Source organism: Myiozetetes cayanensis, unplaced genomic scaffold (assembly GCF_022539395.1).
Source record: "Myiozetetes cayanensis isolate MyiCay16 unplaced genomic scaffold, myiCay2020 scf13, whole genome shotgun sequence".
In the NCBI taxonomy this organism is placed as follows: Eukaryota; Metazoa; Chordata; class Aves; order Passeriformes; family Tyrannidae; genus Myiozetetes; species Myiozetetes cayanensis.
In genome coordinates this window covers 23,536,786-23,550,535 of record NW_026086937.1, presented here as the reverse complement: position 1 = coordinate 23,550,535, position 13,750 = coordinate 23,536,786, and the positions used below count along the sequence as shown (strand labels likewise).

Here is a 13,750-nt window from a genome sequence, read left to right as displayed (position 1 = left end):
ATCAAGAAGCATGCACGCACATTCTTTTAAAAAGGATTCAAGCTTGGCAAGTATTACCAGTCCCATATCATCAGCCAGTATTCCTCCAAGAACATTTTTAGGTCGTTTCTTTTCTGCATAATTTGTCAGTGTATTGTAATAGAAGTTACTTCTCTCTTCCCAGAATGGTGGCAAATCATTACTGTTTTCACGTGAAACCATCCAACATAAGGCCTGCTTCTGATGAGGAAGTAAACGTGTACCAACAGCCTGCAAGTCAAAGATACACATTATGCATTATTCCCATATTAAATATGACACTCCATTTTTCAGAAGAAAATTTTTCTATAAAGTCCTCTCTATCTATTTGATTTTTTTCTCATCCAAGTATCTTCTGTATCCAGACAAAAGTAAATATACATCTAGATGCTTAAGTAATTGTATTTTTTAAGAAAACGGTTTCTAGCTTAAAAAATACCTCTGCTGCTTCCATTTCACAAGTTTTATCGTCTTCCTTTAGGTCCTCAAACAATTTGTCAAATTCACCTTTAAGCTGAATAAATGAACACAAAAATTGTAATTAAAACTACTGCAATTAAAAATAACCTCACTAAATAAACAATTACTTTATTAAATTACAATTACCTGACATACGGTAATCAGTAAATATAGGTCTACCACTTTAGACCTGATTTGCTGGAATACATTTGTTAGCTACACTACGGCCAAATGAAAATTAAGTTCAGTTTTACCAAGAAAAATGCAAGCCAATACGAGCAAGAGCTTCAGAAGGAATGGCTAAATATATTCACATCCTTGTCCAACACTCACTAAAGTAACTATTTCACTCTAGTTTGAAAGAGCAAACAAAAAGCAAAACCAAAGCGTCACCCAACCCTTCACCTATAATCTGGACCAAACCTGAAGACAAAAATCCAGAAGTCTGATTTTGAGAACTTAACATACTTGTTACCTGGTAAAGCATTAGGTCAGAGAAAAGAAAACGTGCCACAACAATGTAAAAAAGTTATTGAACAACCAAAACCTCCCAAAATTACATAGCACTCAAGGCTGTCATAGTTAAAATGTCTGCTTACAGGATAAAAACAAAGGAAAAAAATTCAAAAGCTCAAGATGACTTCTAAAGATATCTGTGGTCAAAAAAAAAATAAATAAAAAAAGCAACAGACTTCCACTTCAGAAGCACTGTTTTATTAATTAAAAAGTTAAGGGTTCCCACTGTTAAAACTGCAGCTTCCAGTTGCTCAAGTGTGAAATGCAAACCTGTTCAGTTGTCAATTGCACAGCAGCATGAACCGGAGCGCTGTAGCTTGGACCAGCTCTCCCAGAAATCCACTTTGATTCAAAACCATCTTCTGAACCTACTTGTCATTAAAAAGATAGTATTTTGAAATTCAGTGATACTTCCCAGACTCCACATTCTCTGGTTCATGAGCAACAGTGCTGGTCAGACTGTGGGTTATCAAACAGCATCTTTTACCATTAGTCTTTTAGCCTCAACAATTTATCCTTGACTTTCAATGACTGCAAAGGTTTTCCACAAAGCTTAAGACCCACAGCTATGGGTTGGGATCTTTCAAGACGGCAACCGTGTTTCTTAAAAATTGTTGTGTTACATGAAATTTGACTTGGTGACAGTATGATGAATGATAACACAAAATACTTTACTCCAAACTCTTCTTCTGTGCACAATAGAACCTACAATATAAGAACTGAAATCTTGCTATATGTAAAACACATCTATCCCTCACTAAATGTTTCTTTCTGCAGCATCCTTACTCCTGACTACCACTGCTTGAACAGAGTCTAGTTCCAGGAGCCACAGGTGTTTTCTTGTGTCAGGCTCACTCTGAAAAGCATCAGGTTTGCTAAACTTATTTGTTCAGAGACATCTCATTCACTTGTTCATTTCTCACTAGTATGATACACATCCTAGTGCTCTGCTAAAAAGCAGCACTTTCCCTGAAACTTTCTCCCTGAAAAGGTGTCTCTTAACCTTGTTTCTTAAAATTTTTTTTCAAGACTAGAAAGATGCAGGGGATCATTATGAACTTTTAGGGAACTTACATAATCTAGTATTTTTCTGAGGATGCTCAAATGCCTCTCCAATTGCTGGCAGATTACTTTTGTCTCGTGTCTTTTACTTCTTATGAAGTTTAAAATTAATAGCTGCGAGTTCTGCATTATTCCCCAACTAAGTAAAAAAAAAATCACTCCACGAATGACAAGACTAGCATGAAGATTAAGCCCTTATAAGCATTTCTTCCAATCAGCGTAAAGGTCAATCAAAATATTTTTAAAAGGAAAAAAGCCCAAAATTTCAAGTCTTACCTTTTGGAGGAGGAGCCAACTTAAATCCATGCCTTTTTAGTTGATCTAGCACTGCTTCTTTATTTTCTTCTCTTCCCCAAAAGCTCATTTCCACAGGCATGGTGAACGAATTTTTTGCTCCATACGGGACAACCCTGATAAAGAGCAGGAAAAATCCCACAGCAGTAATCTTCTAATTGTTTAATTATCTTTTTTTTTATAATAAACCTTTCTTGACCAAGAGGTACTCCAAAGTGCTTACTTTCATCAAAACACAGACTGTTCCAGATAGGTGACAGTACACTGTGTAAACCTTTTATACAAACTACAATATGCCATTAAGTGTTCCACAACAGTCTTTAAGGAATTCACTCACATTAGTGTTTCTACATTTTATCATATATGGGAAAGAATAAACTGTATGCAAATAGTTCAACAGTATAAAGAATCTGAAAAAATAAAGCTTTAAGTACATTACCAAGAGTTGTAATTTCTGTCAAAAGAGAACACTTACAAATAGTTTTCAGAATTTGCTAGTGTAGTAACAAAAAAAATGTTTCCAAAAAAAACCAGAAGCATCATATTCACACTTACCCTTCAACTACTGCTAGTTTGTTGTCCATAATCTCAGCCAATGCTGGCGCAAGTTCTTTTTTGATATGGCCTACCTGATCTCCATTCACATTATTTACTTGCACTGCATTTTTATCATAAGGATTATTGGGCTCCCTCTGAAGTGCAACCATTTCATTGTTACTAACCTAACAAAGCAAAAGAGACAAACACCAAAATCCATTCACTTAGCTGCAAATTATTTAAAGAAATATAACATTGCGAACTAAAACATCATGAAGCTTAAAGATTCACTTGGCATAGCACTCTGTTCCATCAATCTAATAATCTACTACTTCCTCAAAATACCAAACACATTACAGAAGAGTTCCCTGATAGATGTCAGTGATTTCAAAAGTATTCCTGAGAGCAAGAACTATCTTCAACTGCTAACATGTTTTATAAGGTAATAACCATCCTTTTTTTGCTCATGTAAACAGTTTAAAAATCTATCTAATTTCTTGTTTTCAGTCACTTTCATTTGCATTATGTGGGTGAGCAGAGCTGCCAAACAACTAAACCAGATTTGAAAGCTTGCTATCTTAATTCAATTTTGAATTAAAGTTTTAGATTAAGAACTTCCCATTAAGAATGCTGAATACTGCAAGTAAGGAAAAAAAACACAAAAAAGCACCAACTATTAAAATTATACCTGGTCAGCAGTTCTATGAATTTTTGAAATTTATTTAATCTTATTTTCTGAAACTAACAACTTTATCTTCTGCTTTGTAATCTTTCAGGCACTTACAATCCCTGTGTAGTATCGTAATCCAACAATGCTTCCTCGCAAAGTTCCATATAGGATAGTTGACTCTGTATCCTCCTCTGTTCCAGAAGTGTCACCTAGAAAGTCAAAGCCTTTCAATCCAAGACTGGAGTAAAAGTCAGAAGACGAAAAGCAGGAACAGTTTCTCTCTCCTCTGCAGGTGTTATCTTGAGAGCATGCTCTTGCAGAGTCTCTGCAAAGACAAATGTGACATACTGGACAATAATTATTATTATTATTTCCTTGTAATCTTTCATCCCTTTATGTAAGGTTATCTATAAACTCATTTTATGACTGTACTCAGACAACATGTACCTGGAAACATTCAAAAAAGGTTTTTACTTGGAGAAAACTTTGTCTGTCACTTTTAACCTCAAATACATTAAGCCAATTACAATGAAGAGCTGACAAACCAAACTGCAGTATCTGTGTATTCCTATTTTTCCTCACAGGATTATCTTTGTCAACATCAAGATTTCTCCGCATTTAGTTATATCCCTAATTATACCTGGCACAGTAAAATTCCCTTGTATTTTCTTAACCCGACTTTTTCTCATCTAAAAAAAAGGTTAAAATTACCTGTTTGTAACTGATTAACTGTGTAACTTTACATCTGTATCCACAAATGCTGAAATGCTAAAACAACTGTTCCCTAAGTACTTATTTAGTTTACCTGCACACATTGACATCTCTTGTCACTTTATTGTAAACTTCAGAGATAATCACTCCAACCTAACCCGGATAATTACACTACGTATCTCTAATACAAACTTCTGTCAGTGCGGGTCCCCTCTGGGTGATGGGATACATCTAGAAACTCACATTACTGGGTGCCAAGAGATGGACACACTCCTGCTCATGCATTTAACCCATGTTTGAGCAAAGATTGACACTAACAATTGCTTCAACCAAGTAATACATAACAGTAAAATTTTGGTAGATTCCAAAACTATCCTACTGTGCTGCTGGATTAATTTAAGAGTAAAATCAATTAAAATGCTTCTATATACTATTCAGAGCCCTGCCTAGCAAACTTTGGGATTTTTCTACTAATTATATCTAAAGTCACTGTATTATCGGCATTCCATTTTCTCTGGCAGAAAAGAAGCAATAGGCTTTGCTCTCAGCTCATTGCAGCTGAGCCTGCGAGGCTTTAACCTGGAGCCATTTATGCCACTGCCCTGCGGAAACCCCCTCCGGGAGCAAGAACGCAGCGGCCCCGCGCACGGCCTCGAAGGCTCCGCGCTCCTGCGCCCGCCTGCACCGTCCCCCGCCCCGGCCGGGCCCCACCGCAGCTCACCCGGGCCCCCTCCCCGCCATGGTGGCCCCGGCTCTCCCGGAGCAAGGCCCACACCCTGCCCGGCGGCCACCAATGGCCGCGGGGAGGCCTCCGGTCGCTGCCAATGGAGCCACCGCGGGCGGGAAGAGGCGGCGCCTTCCCGCCCCTCCGGCTGGGGCTGTGCCGGCCCAGGCAGCGCCCCCTCCGCGGGGTCCCCGGTACTGCCAGCGCGCCCCTCGCCGGGATACCCGGGCTCTGCCCCGGCCCCCTCTGCGGGTTATTCGGCCGTGCCACGGGCCATGTACTCTTTACCCGACAAGTGCTAATGGTAAAAGAAACTGTCTACAGTGGCAAGAGCACGTGCAGTTAGCCGTCAGTTACAGACAGAATATTTACAAGTTTATAAAGATGCCAAGAAAAACGAGGATGCCAAGGGCAAAGCATGATGTTGTCAGAATGTGATTTTCTGAAGCTTTATGTTGTAATAAAAATCTGACTTAGAAAGCAGCAACTCTACTACACTAAAGATAAAAAGCATATGGTACACTAACTTAGGCACAAATAGTCATGGTCAGTGATAATTAAAAACATTTATAACCTTGTAGAATAGAGCCTTTTGAAACAATATTTTCATGTCACTTAAGTGAAACCACTCTGAAGTCTCCTATAGCTTCTCCCAAAAATTGTAATAGAATGAGCTCCAATTTAAGTCAAATAGATACATGCTGTAGCCAACAACAGATGAGGGAAACAGAATTTTTCTTCTTCACTGGGCTACTGTTTAAAAATAAAATAAAATAAAATAGACAAAAAAAAGGGTGAGTTTTAAAAGCTTCATTTTCTAAAATCTGCATACTGTCACACAGCATTCCAGGATGCCATTCCATTCCATTAAATAACTGAAATATTTTTGCAAACTCACTGAGGCAGCCACTGCTATTCACTGAAATATGTTTTGCCAAACAGGGATTTCTGTAGCAGTCTTTTTGGACAAGCCTGAATGCTATATGAAAGCAAATGATATAGTTTTATCTGAAGATGCAGGTGGATGTTAAAAAAAAAAAAAAAACAGAAAAACAACCAACCAAATTCACCACCACCAATAAAAAGGAACAAAATCCTAGCTTTTCACTAACTTATCCTTAAAATGTTGTCAATAAATTTTGTATAAAGATTTATCATCAGGGCAAACTGTCCCAGCATTAAAATCTAATGTATCTGATACATAAATTTTGACACAGTCTGGCTTAATAGTAGATTTGCCAGACCAACCTTGTCAGAGGCAAAAACAACAAAAGAAACCCCAGACCATTATGTTGATTTTTGACCAAATTTTCTTCTACGTGAATACATAGTTGTTCTCTTTAGATTTATATAGATATTGCCATGGTCCTAGATAGTTTTAAGATGGCTTATTCCAGCTTTTAGAAGCCAATTTTAATTTCACTCTACAAAGATCTTTCAAACAGAATTGTAGTTTTCTACGCAAGACTTTTTCATTACATTACTGACACTTTCTTACAGATTCAGTTGTTCAAGATGAAGTTTAAAATCTGTCCAGGTACCTCTTTTAGTCAGTGTAAATTCACAGGTCACAAATACTGAAATAAAACTTCTATTATAGCTTTTACAATCAAAGCTATATACTTAGAAGGAAATAAGACAGGATTCTAGAAAACTATTAGACATTTTTTGAAGGATAAGAAAAGATCATTCTCCCATAAAGACTTGCACATTCATCAAAACCAAGAGTGACAGAGAGCTCAATTAAAGTAATTTTCTAACAGAAGCTCTCCTGCAAACTGGACTGCATCCTAACTACTAAGCAAGGCATATTGCAGACTGAATCCTACTCTTCGGCAAGCCAGGAGACCCAGAAATTGGAGTCTAACACTGAGCTTCCTATATCCACAGTTTCATGAAAACTTAAAACAGATAATGTCTGACAGTCACAAATGCTAAGACTTGTACAGTTCACTGCTGTTCCTTTCATGCATCACTTCAAGATTGCTTCATATTTGAACAGGAACAATTTTAAATATCAAAATCCTTTCAGAACAAATACTTTTTTTCATTCATTTATACTGTTTATCATCCCCATACTGTTTCCTTAACACACTACCCCAACCCTGTAATTTTTCTTCTTTCATACAAAGCTTGCAAGATTTTTGTTACCTTCTCTGGAATATACCAGAAACACAGACTAAGTCATCTATAAAACAGCATATTGCAGTCTGGTTATTTTCCAATCTGACATGATCAATATGGCTGAGATCACAAATATCAGCACACACCATATCCTATAAAAGGTTAGGTATAGCAGCTTAAGTCCTGGTTGTGTTCCTAAAAGGGCTGTATTTTCAGCATAAGGAATTCAGTATCTACAGATGTATCGGGTTTGTGTGACAAGGTTTGGGGGGGATATACAGGGGTGATTTACATGAGAAGCTGCTGGAAGCTTTCCCCATTCCTGACAGAGCCAATGCCAGCTGGGTAATAAATTAAGCTAAGTTCCCAACTCAAGTCTGGTTTGCCTGTGGTGGTAATTGCTGAATGATCTCTTCCTGTCCTTATGTCAACCTGCAAGCCTTTTATTATATTTTCTCTCGCCTGTCCAGTTGAGGAGTGATGGAGTGGCTTTTGTGGGCACCTGGCATCCAGCCAGAGTCTGCCCACCACAACAAACAAAACATCTGGCAGTGATGGAATATTGAGTCCTTTTAGATTTTTTTAAGGGACTTTTTTTATGATAATTTCTTTTTGAAGAATATATGAGAAAGGCTGAATAAACAGTCTCTCTTAGAGGGCGTGAACTTACAAATGATATTTTTGAGAACTTACTTTCTCAGACTCATTTCCCAAAGCGAAAGAAGAGGTCTACAACGATGCCTCCTCTCCCTTCTCCCTTTGTTGATGCTAAACATTTTTTCCATCATTACCATAAGCTGCCAATGCTGCACAGACCTCTTTTTTTTTTTCTCTTCTGTGGCATAGTCATTGCTATAGGTTTAGGTTATCTGCCTTTTAAAAAAGATTTATGTTCATGAAGAGTCAAGGTGAAAAATCTTCCTGAGTTTGTATGACCTATCAGGCTAGAATGCTTAAGGTGTACAAGGAAGTCTGTAACTAAGAGCATATAAAGGAGTTTAACAAATACTAAAGGTTAATAATTGAATACAGTCAAGTCATTCAGTGGTAAAGGGATAATTTATCATTCCAAAGCTATCTTGGTATATATATGCATAACTCTTTTCAGCAGACAGTAGAATTAATGGCCCCACAAAAGTTTTGGCTGTAAAACACGGAATACAGTTTTGTGCAGAATTCTAAACACTCAAGTACATGAGAAATAAACTTGATAAGCTTCAGTTAGGCAGCGTTAAGGAATAAAAAAAATGTGCATCCTGAGAGGCCTAAAAGAGCTTGTCTCTTTTAATTAATAGCGATTTCTTAATTTTAATTTTTACCAGTTCTCAATTATTAACAGCAAATCTGCCTTTTGCTTTTCTTTGGGGAGACAGGAAGAAAGAGGAAAGAAGGGGAAAAAAAGGAAAGAAAGAGAGGGAAGAAACCCTATAAGTGGCACGGCTGCTACTCGAGAAAACAACAAGAGTTTGCTCACTTCAACTCCGGCCATCCAGCGGCACCTGTCGAACTACCGGCCCCACTCTGCCTCACGGGGCCTCCCGACCGCCGCCGCAACCCTTCCCGCCGCCGCTTTCCCGCCTCGAGATCCCGCCCCGCCCGGCACCTCTCCAGCCCCGCCCCCGGACACGCCCCTGCACGTGCGGCAGCCATTCCCGCCTCGCCGGGAGAAGAACGGCCCCGCCAATCAGCGGTGCTCGCTCGCGCGTAGCGCGCGCGGGTAAGGGCCAATGGGGAGCCAGCGCCTGAGGCGAGGGGTTTGGGGCCGTTAACGGTCGGCAGTTGGTACCGGTCGGTGGGCACCGGCGGACGGGCTGTGGCGCAGCTGGAGTTCGTCACCTTAGCAAGGCATCATGGTGGGAAACGCGATCCTCGCGGCTGGGATGGAGGAAGGACGTTTGGGAGGGCTTCTGCTGTGGCAGTCGGACGAGTTTGTGACTGCAAGTACTGCGGCAGGACTTGCAGGCAGTCTCTGCTTGAAGTCCCCGCGGTAGCACTAAGGCCGAAGGACTGGGGAGAAGGAGGGAAATCAGTGCAAAGGTTAATAGTTCAAGGAAGGCGAGGCACAGAAAGCGATCCGTGGCTAGCCAGGGATATGTGGAAGTGCAAGGGAAGGATGTTCGTAGCGGGCATCTCCCGTGCGGAGGGGCGAGAGGCAGACTGAAACCTGACCCAGGCGGCAGAGGGACAGCGGGAAAGAGCACGGCGGCCACCGGCCGCATTTTTCCGCCATTTCTCGGCTGCCTTGGCGCGCGAAGCCGCAGAGGACGCGGCGCCTGCTCCTGAGGGGGCGGCGGTGAGGGACGGGCGGGCGGCGCGTCCTGGGAGGAGCTGTGTGCTTGGCGCAGCCAATCAGAGGAAGGGGTTGGGAAGGGCCAAGCGGAGGGCGGACCTGCGGGAGTGAGAATGGAAAGAGCTGAGAGTACAGGGCTGGATGCAGCTGTCAAAAAAATGGGAAAGAGCAGCCTAGACACTTTGCTTTTTCTTTTCCAGCTCTGCTTTTTCCTAGATACACTGTAACAGTAAACTAGAATTGCATCTTATTTCCATCTCGGGTGTAAGATAAATTGAGGTATTGGGAGATTAAACATATGTGGCAGTTGCTTAGAATCATAGGAGCTGACTTAAAATGGGCAGATGATATGTGATTGGACTCTTGGAGGATTTCACTTAAGAATATATATGAAAAAAAAATTCAAATTGTCAGGGGCTAGATACCACTATGCTTATTATAAAGAAAAATGTACTGAGTGGTCTTGTGCAGAAAAACAGTTATCCAGTACATGGTTTGGGAACAAGTCAGGGAAATTTGGGGGTATTATATAAAGAATTCTTCCAAAAGCTAAAAGAAGGTGAAAAAGAGACTAGGTTGAATATTAAAGATATATATGCAGCATCGTGAAGGATGATGAATCTTTATTCACCCTATGTGAAAGGGTGAATTACCCTATTCATAGAGTTTAGGTTGCCTTTGGGGTCCTCCAATATTCTCAAAATCAGTGCAGGTCAACTAAGGTGAGTAGTGTCTTGCTAGCAATAGACAACATTTGTTCTCTTAAATTGTCACTTAAGAGAAACCAGAGAATATTGAAGCAGAGAAAGATCATGGAAAAATACAACCCACAGATAGCTAGTTATAATGAGAATAAAATCTAGAAGCAGGTAGCTCCATGTCTTATTATTGTTGTGTTTTAACTTCACAGCGTGAATGCATATCCATCCATGTTGGTCAGGCTGGTGTTCAGATTGGCAATGCATGTTGGGAATTGTATTGTCTTGAACATGGGATCCAGCCTGATGGTCAAGTGCCTAGCGATAATACTATGGGACGTGGAGATGATTCATTTAACACTTTCTTCAGTGAGACAGGAGCTGGTAAACATGTTCCGAGAGCAGTGTTTGTGGACCTAGAGCCAACCGTAGTTGGTATGTACACAGCATTAAAGATCTTCAGTGAAAAAGTGAGGATCCTTTATGGATTCCTTACTGTCTTTTTTTGTCTGTTAAGAACGCTATAGATTTTAAAAGATGTGTGTCTGGATGCTGTTTTGACATTTGAGGTTATTGTTATCTGAAAGAAATTAAATAATGGCCTACAGGTAAGTATTTAGAAAACGACAGAACTTTTCTTTGATCTGGATAATCTTTCCAGACTGCTTTCAGAGTTCTGTGTGATTGTTGTCCAGTATCTTGTCTGTACCTGTAATGTAGTTTTCTGAGTGACCTCCGTGTTCCTTGAGTACACATACTGCTTTGTGTGTGCCTGATGTTTACCCCTAAACAAAGTGGCTGAAGTTGAGCCTAGTCAGACAAGCTGTGTACAGTCAGAGATGCTGTCTGCACTCTTTTGACACACGTACTTAGTGTGTAGTCACACAGAACTGATCAAATTTATGATGTGGTGTTTTGGGCTTTTTTTGTAGATGAAGTACGTACAGGCACATACAGGCAGTTATTCCATCCGGAGCAGCTCATTACTGGGAAAGAAGATGCAGCCAATAATTATGCCAGAGGCCATTATACCATTGGAAAAGAGATTGTTGATCTAGTGCTAGACCGCATTCGCAAACTGGTAGGAATTCATACTGCAAGTTAGTCTTTAAAATAATTGATACAGCTCTATAGCTATATTGATGGTTTTCTGTTTTTTTTTCCATACGAATTTTGTGCATACTTAATTGTTTAAAACAAAATGCAATAAACCTTTTATTTCCTTGCCTGCCCCACCCCCCCTTTAAATAAAAATTCAGCCAGTTAAACCAGGACCTTTCAAGAAAGCTGGTTTTTTTTTATTATAACAATGTAAAACTAACAAACTTATGACAAATGCTTTTGAATTACTGATTTCTCCAAAACCATCACTAACTTTTTTTTCTCCTATTTTTTTTTCCCACTCCATTATAGGCTGATCTATGCACAGGGCTGCAAGGTTTTCTTATCTTTCATAGTTTTGGAGGAGGCACTGGTTCAGGGTTTGCTTCACTGCTTATGGAAAGGCTCTCTGTTGACTATGGCAAGAAATCTAAACTGGAGTTTGCAATTTATCCAGCACCACAAGTTTCCACTGCTGTAGTGGAACCCTACAACTCAATTCTAACTACCCACACAACATTAGAGCATTCAGACTGTGCCTTCATGGTAGATAATGAAGCCATTTATGATATATGTCGTCGTAACCTGGACATTGGCCGTCCTACTTACACAAATTTAAACCGATTAATTGGGCAAATTGTATCATCCATCACAGCCTCACTGCGTTTTGATGGAGCCCTTAATGTAGATCTGACAGAATTTCAAACTAACCTGGTTCCATACCCACGAATCCATTTCCCCTTGGTAACATATGCCCCCATCATCTCTGCTGAAAAAGCGTATCATGAGCAGTTATCTGTGGCTGAAATTACCCACTCTTGCTTTGAACCAGCCAACCAGATGGTCAAATGTGACCCTCGCCATGGCAAGTACATGGCCTGCTGCATGTTATATAGAGGCGATGTTGTGCCCAAGGATGTCAATGCAGCCATTGCCACTATCAAGACTAAACGTACCATTCAGTTTGTGGATTGGTGCCCAACTGGATTCAAGGTATGTAGCTTTTTAAGTTCTCAATATCTGAATGATTAGGAATTGTGTAGTTTTGAGAGGTAACAGTCACGCTAAAATATTGTGATGTCCCTGTTAAATATTTTGATAAAGTCTAAAATAACTCTAAGCTATTTTATTTAATTGTAACTACGGTGATTTTTGATTGTTAATGGAAATGAGCGTTTAAACCTTAGCGCTCCTAAGGAAAGTTTTCATTTGTTGTCTTAAAGGTGGGCATTAACTATCAGCCTCCAACTGTGGTGCCAGGTGCTGACCTTGCCAAGGTGCAGCGGGCTGTGTGTATGCTGAGTAACACAACTGCTATTGCTGAAGCGTGGGCACGGCTTGACCACAAATTTGATCTCATGTATACTAAGCGTGCCTTTGTGCATTGGTATGTTGGGGAAGGGATGGAGGAAGGAGAATTTTCTGAAGCCCGTGAAGATCTAGCTGCCCTTGAGAAAGATTATGAAGAAGTTGGCCTAGACTCAGTAGAAGCAGAGGCTGAAGAAGGAGATGAATATTGAGAAAACTAAAGCCTGGAAAAATTTATTTACCAAAAAAAGAAAAAGAAAAAAAAAAAGGAATTGCAGAACCCTGTTCACTTGTTTTTCAGTAAAGTTTTCAAATGTGTTTTCAAATAAAGTTTTAAAGATTATATCATCTCTGTTTTTTCTTCACTTAATAATGTGTGTATTCACTAAGGAAGGACCATTTGAGATTACAGGTTTTGGTAGCAGATCTGTTATCTGCTTTAAAAGTGTGTTGTGATTTTTACATTCCTACATTCACCTAGTAATGAAAAAAATCTAATGTCCTTTACAAATGAATAGAGCTTTAGAGACATGTGGAAGCAGTGAATTATAGGGCACGTGGCTTGTGTAAAAACTGCTGACCCAGTTGGTGAGAGCATGGTCCCAGTAACACCAAGGTCATGGGTTTGATCCCCATACAAGCCATTTACTTAACAGTTAGCCTGGATCCTTATGGGTCCCTTCCAACTAAGGATATTCTGTGAAATACACTTCCTTTAGTCCTGAATCTGGAAATTGAGACAAAACTTAAGTTTTGCTTGGGGGAGTTTTGTTGGTCTCGATGTGGCTTGTACATTTTGGGTTGTTTTCTTGCCTACATGTTCTTTAAAACCGGGAGAGAGAAAAGGGGCAACATAAACTAAAGATACCAGAAGTGATTTTTTTTTTTCCCCCCAGAAGTATTTGTAACTAATATCCGTGGAGCATGCAGTGTATGCAGAGCATATGGAATTATGAAGAAAGAACTGCTGCATTTAAATACAAAGAAGTATTTATGTTTGTATCTGGGAGACTGAAAGACCCCAGGCCTCAGCAGCCTGAAAGGTTACGTTCGCTGATTGTCGGCGGCAGCTGCTCCGATCCGCGCCCGCGGAAAATCCGCTCCGCACACGCACCTCCGCCCCAAACACTCGAAAGTGAGGTCTACTTCGGAGCCGCCGTTCCCAGTCCTGTCTTAGCGCAATGATCGCTTCCAACTTACCCTCCCACTCGGGAGTTCCCGCAGTGCACGGCGCTGCT

At 40.2% G+C, this 13,750-nt stretch overlaps 1 protein-coding gene and 1 pseudogene across 15 annotated transcripts in view; one reads left to right on the top strand and one right to left on the bottom strand.

Moving 5' to 3' along the window:
* Positions 1 to 5,097, bottom strand: part of HLTF (helicase like transcription factor) — a 45,678-nt gene extending 40,581 nt beyond the window's left edge. For all 15 annotated transcript variants that reach the window (XM_050308773.1, XM_050308774.1, XM_050308776.1 and 12 more), the window contains exons 1-7: positions 4,989 to 5,097; positions 3,671 to 3,881; positions 2,905 to 3,071; positions 2,332 to 2,465; positions 1,264 to 1,361; positions 458 to 532; positions 58 to 249 (exon numbers count right to left, since the gene is read on the bottom strand). In XM_050308773.1, the coding sequence (XP_050164730.1) occupies positions 58 to 249; positions 458 to 532; positions 1,264 to 1,361; positions 2,332 to 2,465; positions 2,905 to 3,071; positions 3,671 to 3,881; positions 4,989 to 5,008 (897 nt within the window). In that variant the 5' untranslated portion in view covers positions 5,009 to 5,097. The remainder of the gene's footprint in view (positions 1 to 57; positions 250 to 457; positions 533 to 1,263; positions 1,362 to 2,331; positions 2,466 to 2,904; positions 3,072 to 3,670; positions 3,882 to 4,988) is intronic.
* On the top strand, positions 5,007 to 12,733 carry LOC126636362 (tubulin alpha-3 chain-like; annotated as a pseudogene).
* The last annotated feature ends 1,017 nt before the right edge of the window (positions 12,734 to 13,750 follow it).